Source organism: Sprattus sprattus (genome assembly GCF_963457725.1).
Source record: "Sprattus sprattus genome assembly, chromosome: 10".
Lineage (NCBI taxonomy): Eukaryota > Metazoa > Chordata > Actinopteri > Clupeiformes > Clupeidae > Sprattus > Sprattus sprattus.
In genome coordinates this window covers 30,947,111-30,958,359 of record NC_137908.1, presented here as the reverse complement: position 1 = coordinate 30,958,359, position 11,249 = coordinate 30,947,111, and the positions used below count along the sequence as shown (strand labels likewise).

General features: G+C 40.9%; 1 protein-coding gene across 1 annotated transcript; it reads right to left on the bottom strand.

The window, feature by feature from the left end:
* Positions 1–2,714: 2,714 nt before the first annotated feature.
* On the bottom strand, positions 2,715–10,601 carry agtrap (angiotensin II receptor-associated protein). Its single transcript, XM_080845804.1, has 5 exons — positions 10,482–10,601; positions 10,030–10,064; positions 9,616–9,724; positions 9,059–9,269; positions 2,715–3,161 (listed from the first exon to the last, which is right to left on the bottom strand). The coding sequence occupies exons 1-5, from the start codon at positions 10,506–10,508 to the stop codon at positions 3,034–3,036; spliced, it is 510 nt and encodes a 169-aa protein (XP_080701930.1). The 5' UTR covers positions 10,509–10,601; the 3' UTR covers positions 2,715–3,033.
* Between the last annotated feature and the right edge of the window lie 648 nt (positions 10,602–11,249).

Here is an 11,249-nt window from a genome sequence, read left to right as displayed (position 1 = left end):
TTTTCTTGTAGGTCTCCTGCAGAATATGGAGAGATGCTCTGATGATTCGGTGCTGCAGTCACAGGCTGTACAGTTCCCATACCAAGTGATGCTGTCAGGACACACAGCTGATGGTGCTGAACTTCCTCAGCTGATGTAGGAAGTACAGTCTTTGCCTTAATTTCTTCGGTGGGTGTTTGTTCACAGTCCATGTAAGATCCACAGTAATGGGTATTCCCATGTATGTTAAACTTGATGTAAATGACTTAACATAAAAATAACATTATCGTATATTTGCCTCATTGTTATTCTTGGACGCGGCTATCTATACAGCACTAATTAGAATTAATTTAGCCCACTTTTGAGGATGTTCGGATGTTTTCCTCTATCTTTAACGATGTTTCTAACCACACGGGAGCCGCCATTTTTCCATTCTGTTGACAAATGCAGCCTTCTCATTGGTGTAGCATGATCACGTGTCGAACCGTGGCACGGCTCCCGACAAAAATCTTATTACGCTCTGAAGTCTCTAGTTCTGCATAAAATAAATCCATACAGACAATCGACTGGAAAATCAGCGACGAACTTTTTTTTGGTAACTAACCACGACTCGTTCTTTTTTATAAGCTAAAGATTGTGTAGATGCCAGTGAGTGGAACGGGCTGAAACGAAAACCGTGTTCACTTTACGGCCTAATAGCCTATGGCATAAATTATAGGTTCTAACCTGATTGTTCAAATCCTTGATTGTGATTGGCTAAAAGCCGTTGTAAAATCCAGCATTACCTTACAATTTGACCTGATTGCGTTCCATATTACTGCGCAGCGAATGGCAAGGCATTCATATAGCGCATTGCATACCCAGTGTTCCAGCTGGCTGTTGCGTTGCTTCAAGGGAACTATAGGAACTATATTTTTTAGTGGCGGAAGAATGACGGTTTACTTTATCATTAAACTATTGTTTCTTAAATTGAATTGTCATTATTTATGAAGCCATATCAAATATGTGTAGTAACAGCTTTAGAAAAGCAATAAGCCCCGCGAGTTCCCCTTACCTGTTCTAAAATCAGCGCAAAGCACGGCCTTGGGGCTTATTGCTTAATCATCAGTCTGTTTGTAGAGCTGACAGAGACTTGTGGATGGAAAATTATAGACAAAAGCAATCAAGCCTTTTCAATTTGTCAGAGTTGCAGACTCTTGGTGCTTTTAAATCACTCAATTTTAGCAGTAAAAAAGCAAGCTATTTTAAATTACAAAAAAAATACCCTATCATCTATAAAGCTTCAAGTGCTTCCCTCTGACATGAGTTTCGCACAAAGGCTGCAGCCAGGTTGCTTAGTGGCTGTTATCCACGCGATTTGAGACAGCACAACAAAGATGAAATCATCACCTCAGGAATGTCTAAAGAAACAAGCTATCAAATGTAAACTAAAAATCAGCATCAGCAGAAGACTTGGTATTTGTCGTTGTGAATCTTCCTACAGGCTTACACAACCAACCAGCAATAACAGACATTAAAGTAACAACTCATCAACGGGACATTTGGCATTATCACAAGTCTAATGAAGGAATATATAATTGTGTTGCGCTGTCTTGTTCAAGTTCTGTATTGCACCTGATTCGTCACTTCCGATGGAGAGGCAAAGTGTAAACATCCCTTACTAAATGATGACAGCCCACATCGCCGTGCTATCAGGGATGCAGCAGCAAAACCCAATACAGACTCTAAATTCAGTCGTGTTTTCGCCGAAGCCCCAATTAGGCTTGTTCACTTTCACCTGAAAAAAAACATAAACCTTTCTTTGAAGTAATACTGCAACATACTCAGAGAGCTAATGAGAGGGGGCAGAGTGGGGTACGTTAGAGATGGGAATGTTACATACACTGGTAATAATGGAAGGACAAATATCTGTCTACAGCTTTTTGATGGTTCCTATGGAAACGTGTTACGTAGAATGTTAAACAGCAGGAATCTAAATTTAAAAACCAGACAGTGTCTGAGGCAGGGAGAACTATGCATTAATAGAGCTAAATGATAATGAGCTTTTGTATGAAATAACATGACTCAAGGAGAGCAGCAACAACACAGACGTACCTACAGTCCATAAAAAGAAAAAGAGAAAAGAAGCATCAAACTGCTGACACGAGTTAGCTGCTGGCATGATTTAGACCGACATAGGATTTACACGGTAATACTATGACCTTACGCTTAATCTGATGTCTTGCCAAAAATGTAGTTGCAAATGTCACAAAATATGTCTAGGGCATTGATACAGATGTGCTGGCTACAAGGTCCATGCATGTTATGTGCTGGCCAAGGAAATTAAGTTATATCAAATTTCGCACAGTCTGAATCTTTACCTTCATGAAAATCCTTTTGAGGGATTATACCACTAGGCTGCAAAGAGTTGTCCAGAGAGCTGAAAATATTGAACCGCTGACACATCTTACGAGGAACATTATGAGGCAGAAAATCTCTTTCATGACACCCCCTTCAAAATTAAAAGATCTTTGAATGTGACCAGGCCTTGAAATTGAGAATGCTACTTTGATTTTGAGAGTGAAGAAGATAAAAAGACCAGTCTCATGAATGCCAGTCTTTGCATTGTTGGCCACCACATATAAAGCCCATCACAGCAGATTTCACATGACCATGTACCATAGGAATCCTTCTCATGTGGTTTCATATTTCACGAGGGATGAATACAAAAAAGAGCAAGTGTAACAATACAAAGCCTTAATACAGTAAAGCTATAGTGCTAGAGGTATGCATTGTGTGAACATACATATTAACGGTATGGTTGACCTGACCATCAGCTCACAAGACAAGCAACGACACACTGACATTGAATCACATTTTCTCTGCATAACACTTTTAATACACTAAGGTTATGTGTGCTGATTATCACTGTAACAAAACTCCTTCCTTTAAGTGCCGATAGTGCCCTCTACACTTCATATCACATGTAGCATCATCAACGTTCACAAGTTGCCCAACAGAGTTGAACAAGCACGGTCATGGGTCTGGGTTTGGCACATAGGCCTTGTCAGGGTGTCAGTAGGATCGCACCCCTGGCTTGCTGCCCTCTGCCTGGTTGAAGGGGTTTGCCGGGGTACTGGGCGACTGGTCTTGCGTGTCAATGGACTGGTAGGCCTCTCGGTTGCGCGTAACCGTGGGGAACCCTGAGTAATAAAAAAAAAAAGGTTTGTGAGAGGGAAGCATTTCCATAAATGATGATATTATCATTATTATTATCATTGCAAGGCGAGAAGTATATTGATACCTGGAGACAACCACAGAGAGATGCCCAATGGGGGATGGGAACACTAAGTATACAGTATTTAATATAACTATTATTAACTAAAGCAATACATATACCTCCTTTAAGCAGAGTTGGAAGGAGGATTGGAAATCATTGGCTAAAAGTACAGATGCATGCCAAACCAAGGGCCTAATAGTCAGGGTCTAACCTGCTCCTCCGAGACTGCCTTATTATCAGCATGTGTTAAAACTGCCAAGGGAAGCCTAGAAAAACTGTTGTTTCGATATCTACTTACGGAGCCCTGACAAAGTCATCAGAATGTTCCTCCTATATCCAGTCCCAGATGTGCTATTGATCGGATGATGTTTTTGCACACACAGGCATGTACGGATTTACTATAATGGGAATAGACCTTTGGCACTGCGTGATGAACATGGACGCAGAGAGGCAACTAGAGAGTGAAACTGCTGCAGCTGACACTAGGTCATTCTACAAAGCCTGGTCAGTAATGTGGGAGTAGAATGGAAATCAAACTGAAAGTAACCTTTACGGAAATTGTTTTATTTACGGAATAATCTTTTATTGAAGGGGCGTAGACCAACATGAAACTAACACAGAAAGCTTAATTGTACCACAGCCCTTAGGAAAATAGAAACCACACAGGCAGAATTCTAGGGTCCAGAAACCAGTAAAAGAAAAGGGACAGAATAATTTCTAAGTGTCTGGTCTGTGCATTTAACACTGCATGTGTGCGTGAAATAAAAGTTCAATATAACCTTGTAAGTGATCTGTGATCAATAGTGTTGCGAGCATGAGAAGCTAGACTCTAGACTTTTTCTCCCCCTCCTCCTCCTCTTGCTCCCTCGGTCTCTCTCCTCATGACATGTTGTCATAACCAGAGCTCACCCACAGGTCTCCAAAATCAATAAGAGGACAATAAAAGCCCCCCCTGGCCCCCCAGGCAGACCGCCACAGGGTCCCAACTGTAATCATCTCCACACTTTGCCTACACCGCTTTCTATCTCGCCGCCAGGTCCTCTGCACATAAACCCACAAACCCACAGGGAAGACTGAGCAGAGGAACAATGGTGTGAAATTAGCAAACATTTCAGTCTCATGAGGAAAGATCTGTGGTTTGGAAAAAAAATGTATTATGAATAGTATACTATTTAGTTGGCTTTCATCTGAAGGTACCTATTTCAGTGATTGTTTCAATTGTATACCCAGACACTAAGCTTTTTATATTTTACTATTACCTGTTAATAGTTGGGAGTGATATTGTGGCTAATTATCTAGTTATGGTATTTTTAAAACCATTTCACATAGTGTGCTACAACCCTCTATTTCAAATCCATCAGTGTATCTATAAGATGGGCCACATACGTAGTAAGAACTGGGTGGCAGTAAAACGTCGTCTTCAGCTTTCAAATCGGCAACAAAGTTAGAACCCAAGGAGAATTGATTTACCTGTTCAGAGGAGACAACTCCAAACCACAGTATTGCATGTTTGGGTCCTGAGATAGGGGTGTAGAAACATCCTCATATGTATATACATACAGCCGCGGAAAAAATTAAGAGACCACTTAAAAATTATCAGTTTCTCTGGTTTTACTATTTATTGGTATGAGTTAAAGTAAAGTTAACATTTTAGTTTTATTCTATAAATTACTGACAACATTTCTACCAAATTTCAAATAAAAATAATTAAAAATTAAGAGCATTTATTTGCAGAAAAATGACAATTGGTCAAAATAGCAAAATAAATGAAATGTTTTCAGATCTCGATTAATGCAAAGAAAACAAGTTCATATAGATTCTTAAACTACACAATACTAATGCTTTAACTTTGGAAGAGATCAGAAATCAATATCTGGAAAAACCGCATCTTTTTTGTTATTTTGACCAATTGTCATTTTTCTGCAAAAAATGCTCTAAATTACAGTATTTTTATTTGAAATTCAGTAGAAATGTTGTCAGTAGTTTATAGAATGAAACAAAAGTGTTAATTTTACTCAAACACATACCATTAAATAGTAAAACAAGAAAAACTGATCATTTTTTCAAAGTGGTCTCTTAATTTTTGCCGCGGCTGTATATATATATATATATATATACATACACTGTATACACATATATATATATATATATATATACTGGCCAATTATTCAATTACTTACACTATTTTCATCCTGAATTCCCTATGTGTCTCTCCCCTGGGGCCACCATAGGATATCTGCCACTAAGCAGGATTTACACTCCTCTTCCCGCTGCAAAATTCAGCTATAATCTCATTTCGACAGCCTGGAGATGTGTCAATAAGACCAGGCTTATTGGAAACATAACTACTCAGGACTAGTGTCGGAATACAAATCATTCACCCATGCTCAACCGCAGGTGATGTATCTCTTTGACCTTGAAAGGATGTGAGCTGAACAGATTTTTTTTTTTTTTTAAAAAAGCATGCTGACCTTAAACTACATGTCAGAGCAATGTCAATTTTTCACTGTCAATTTTTCAGTCACAAAAATTCAGTCATGACAGAAGGAAACTGAAGGGCTAGTAGCATAATTTTCTTTGTCACAATTTATTTAAAAATATTATTTATAAAACCTACTTGTGAATAAATTACTACTGGGTAAACATAGACAATGTCTAGGTAATAACAGAGATTTGAGCAATGATATGAATGAACTAACGCACTGTTCGAAACAGGAGACTTGCGCCACATTATCTGTTTTGGTCCTCCGAAAATAAATATATTTCTTCTCTGTATCTGCAGCCTGGGACATTACTGTAGACATTACTCACAGTTTATGGCTAGTAATGAGTTATAAAAAAAACACATCTGTGTGATATTATTGGAGACAACTAAGCAAATGTGCTGTCACACAGGCGTCCCTTGTTTCCTCTTGACCTGTAAGCATAACTTCATAAACCTTTAAACCCACTCCACTGGGCCTTCATTTTAGCTGGTAAGTTTGGACATGTTGGAATGCAACGGCAACAGAATAAGCTAATTAGAATTCATCTAACTGCTAACATGGCACGTTAGATTTAAAATCCTATTCGCTAGGACCCTACCAATTATATAGGACCCTCTGATTTTTTGGCTACTTTATCTGATGACATCACTCAAACAATAGCTAAAAATAAAATAAAAAACACAACTAGAATATCAAACACAAAAACAAAACATATGCTCAAGCTACAGCCTACATTTCAAAATGTGTGCCAAATTACATGTCAGAGTCACTTGAAAATTGCGACATTTATGGACAGCCAACAGACAAGAGATGACAGAGGAGATTTGGACTGAAGCAGGGGCACAGGCACAGGCATAGGCACAGAAAAGACATTTACAGACAGCTGGGGGAGGACAAGAAGATACCTATGGCCATAATTGCTCCCTTATGTCACAGCATCTCCAAAGAGACCATGGAATGAGAGATAGACAGAAAGCAACAGGGAGGGGGGAGGGAGGTGAGAAAAAGTTAGCAAGACAGAAATTAAAAGAAAAACAGAGGGTGGGAAAAAGAGGAAGGGGTAGGAGAGAAAGAGCGAGAGAGAGAGAGAGAATGGTATCTAATAGCGACGGAAATTGCTGTCTGCACTGTCCGAGGTGCAGTGGCTGTCCACGGAGGTCTCCAGATCTGAGGAGAAACGGACACGGATGGAGGAACAGGAGCAGAGGAAACGCCAATGAGGAGACAAGAATGGGACAGAGACAGAGAAATAAGTACAGAACAGTGAGGACAGCAAGGCACAACACCACAAAGACAATAAGGATGGGAACATAGTAGTGAAAATGGAGGGGGCTGGTATCCCACCCAAACGCCCAAATATTTGCACCCACTTAGCCACAAACACCCTAACCCACCACATTCCCAAGCAGTTCATCATTCTTTTAAGAAAGACTAAACTTTGTGGTTTAAGGACCGGCTGAATGATAAGGGATCTAACTTGGGGATCTAACTTCACGTATCTCTTCATTTAAACTATATAATGACTTGCCATATTGATGGGCTAATTTCTGATTGTCCACATGAATAAATGCTGACTTGCGGCTACACACACTTGGTACTATAATGACAAGGACATTTGAGGACTTCTAAGGTGACCCATTTACACTTACCCTCTCCATCATCCCCAGGACAAGATTCAACACACAACAGGTTGATGCATGGCAGCCAGCAGTAAGCACTTGCAGAAGAACTCGACTGAAAGAGGTTGCAAGAAAACACACACCTTTGTGTGCACACACACACACACACACACACACATATGTGTGCACACACACACACACAAACACACATGTGCTCACATGCACACACATACATATGCATGCACGCGCACACACACACACACACACACACACACACACACACACACACACACACACACACAAAGCAACTCGTGGCTTACATTTGAAAAAAACGCAGGGGGTGTCTTGAGTCATGCTTTCCAGAAAAACCCACAGTTTTTGTAACAGCTAGCCTTTTCACGGTTACAGATGGACATTCGACACTACACTTGAAGCTGATTCACTCAGACTTGGTGTGATGCTGGTTATGTCTGTGAGATACCGGACGTACCATACGTACCATAATCCCACCCTCCACATAGTCTTTGTGTCACCGCAAAATAAGCATGTAAATGACCATATTTCATCAGCACTAGGCCTACACATTTACTTTATGGCAGCCTACATTTCTGCTACAGTGTTTAGTATGCAGGGCGATGGAGTCCCTTACAGAGGTGAAAAGTTCACCATAGAAATACAGTCTTCATATCCATCACCACACCCTCCATGTTTAATCACTCTAACACTGGCAGGTGCTCCATTACGTGCCCGCTGGGGTCTGGAGGTTGATGGCTATTCCTTTTCCTTTTTCAAATTCTCTCTTTCCATCTCTCTCAACCCCAACTCTCTCACCCACCCTGTCTTTGGCCAACAGCGCTCACAAAAACACTTTTTTTGCTGTGTCCTTAAAACACGATTGCTGTGTCCTCAATAAACTCTGTTGGAAGTAAACCACAGCAGTCTCCAACATTGATATGCATTATTAAAAAATATATAATTATAATATAATAAGTCATAAGTCCATTTGATCTATTTGAATATCTTTATGTTCTCAATTATCAGACAAACTTATCTCTACGCCAAGTATTTAATGTCAACAGAAATTATAGGAGCCTTAAATGTTTATGCAACAACATGGTCCGATGCCACATCAGGCAGTTTCAGACATTTTCATCAATTTTTTCAGTTTTTTGCAAAATCACTTAACAGCAAAATCAGATGCACAACACACGCCTTCTCCCTATGACCCGGACTGCTAATGGATTTCTATAATTACAACTCCATCCCCCATTCAAACTGGCACTCAAGTTTGTGGAAGAGCGCATTTGCAGCAGAGGCGCATCAATTCATTTACCCGCCGAGCACAGCTCTTATCTGGTCCACACTTTACATTAGCAAAGCCTGGTATATCAGGCGCATTCGTCTTGTGACCCACCGTCTCGCTAACTTAATTAACCCGAGCCTCTAGTTCTCCCTGCCTCCACTTTCCTCTCCAGACAGCTTCAAACACAGCAGATTTGCCACAACTTCGCAGAGACGAAAAGCAAAGTCTAAGTTCACACAGGAAAAGGTTTTTATTTTCCTATTTATCCACAACGCACAAAAAGTTGAGCGTTTCTAAAAACCAAGGGCACATGCATCACCACCTCGTGAAGAGAACACATCTTCAGAGCACCAAACCTATGAGGCCCTCTGTATCCATCCAGCAAGGCCCTCTCCGGGTGTAGTTCACTTACCGAAGTTGACGTTGTAGTCGCCTCCCCTCTCACGGTACATCTGGTACACGAAGAAGCAGGAGACGGGCTTGAGGAGCAGGCTAAGGATGGACATGCCCACACTGAAGCGAAATGTGTCCCTATTCCTCTCCGCCAGGCTCTCAGCCACAGGGTAAAATATTCCGAAGTGGATGATGTCTGTCACGATGGTCACGACCATCCCTAGAAGGAACTGTTGGAAAAAAGGGCGAGGTTGGGCGGAGGAGGAAATACAGAATCAAATGAGTTCAGTGATTCATATATCTGATGAACAACCGCCAATTTGGTGCCATCAGATGTGTGGAAAAGAACACAATTTGCTTTCCGTTTGTGGGCTCAGAGAATCACGGTCAGGGCCAGATCCTTCTCAGAGTGCAGAGCTGCCTTCTCAATTCTGTGCCAAATCAATAATTCTGGGTAGAACGGCAAGTGGGTAAGACCACGTGTGATAAGTATGTAAGTGTTATAATAATCTGAAGTACACATGTGATTGCAGTTATTTTGGAGAGAGCCTAAGAAGACATGCTTTGGTGACCCACCATTAGCACAGCATCTATGGAGTCTCTGTGAGCGATCGCCCATACACCAATAGCCAGCATGGTAAAGTTTCCCCAAGCATAGGATGATGGCATCCATGCCATACAACCCCTGTGGACAGATACACATTCATTACATTACACATAATACAGACACATTACATTTTGACTCTATATCAACTGAGGGGATTAACTTCAGCTGCACCAAACAGTAAAAACATTCAAGAATATTTCATGAATCAGGACAAAGAACAGTGAAAGGGGTGCAGGTTCATTGGTGCTTCAGAGGGTAGTCATCTACTTCTCCACCTGACTAGCAGACCTGAACAGCACCTTCAACTAGCGCTGGCAAGGCCTACGAGAGAAATTCCTCAGGTGAGTGGAAAAAATATCTGTGGAGCCTTGAGACTCACTCACCAGACTGTCAGCAACCAGTGAACCAGTACGATGGCCTACAGGGATAAACAATGCAGCGTTACCGCAGGAAAGTAGTTATTACGTTTGCTAATCGCCTAAAGTTTCACGTCTTAATGAGGAACGTGCGTCACACATTTTAATGGATCACGTAGTCTTGAGAGATACCTTTAAGCAATAGCCCACACTCATAACAAGCATTCCACTCTCACTGACCAACACATTTCTTTCATCACAGAAACATTTTCAACTTACTCAGCGCGTAAAAACAACAGAATGTGCTACACAACTACTCGTATAGCAGGCTATGTGTATAAAATACTCAACTGGGCATCTGTCATTCATAAATTCACAACAATCGACAGCTTCTGACTAAGTAACCTTGCGGTTATGGAACTCAGGTAAAGAAAAATATACTGTCTGTCTGGTAATTAGAATGATAAATGGGTGATTACCTTGAGGTTAATAGCTGGGATTTCCATAATTACTAGCCAGTGCGGACACTGGGCAAACTCCTTCGCTTTTTCAAGTTTTTACCCACAATATAAAGTTCTGAAGCATACTGACTCTCTCGCGCTGAAGTTTACTAACCCCTCCCTTCAGGGGGTCGGGAAACACAAACCATGTGACAACAGCCTGACTCTTACACGTGACGCAAAGCTGCTCCGTTAAGTTCCGCTATGTTTCTATTCAAGACATGTACTCCCTTTTGATTGTCTAAATTATCCCAACATGTATCACATTTGTCGTTGTGCCTAAGAATAACTTGATTAAAGTCTCCAACTTGCTTTCGCGACTTTTTATGACTGTCAGAGTTTGTTCTGCCCATCATGCTATTGTATCTAAATCCTTCTCGTCAGATTCTTGTCTGGTCATACATCTTAATCCTCAAGTGACCCCGATAAGTAGCCTACATTGTCACTCTTTTAAAAGGTTGCTGCGATGCGTTGGCATGGTTTTATATGTGTATCACTTACTGGTGTGACTTGAATGATTGGGTAAGATGGCTATTGGGGGTGTCCCAGTAGCCTACACTTGAAATGTTATCAATGCTTCACTCCAATAAGCTCATTAAGCTTCATCTGATGTTTTTGTATTTATGTTGTTCAGTGGCAGTGTACTATGTGTATTGTCTATGACACTTCTGTGGTTAATGTCTGGCTCAGATTTGAACATGGTGCGCATTATTTGCATGGAGGTCGACGAATAACATGCTAAAGTTG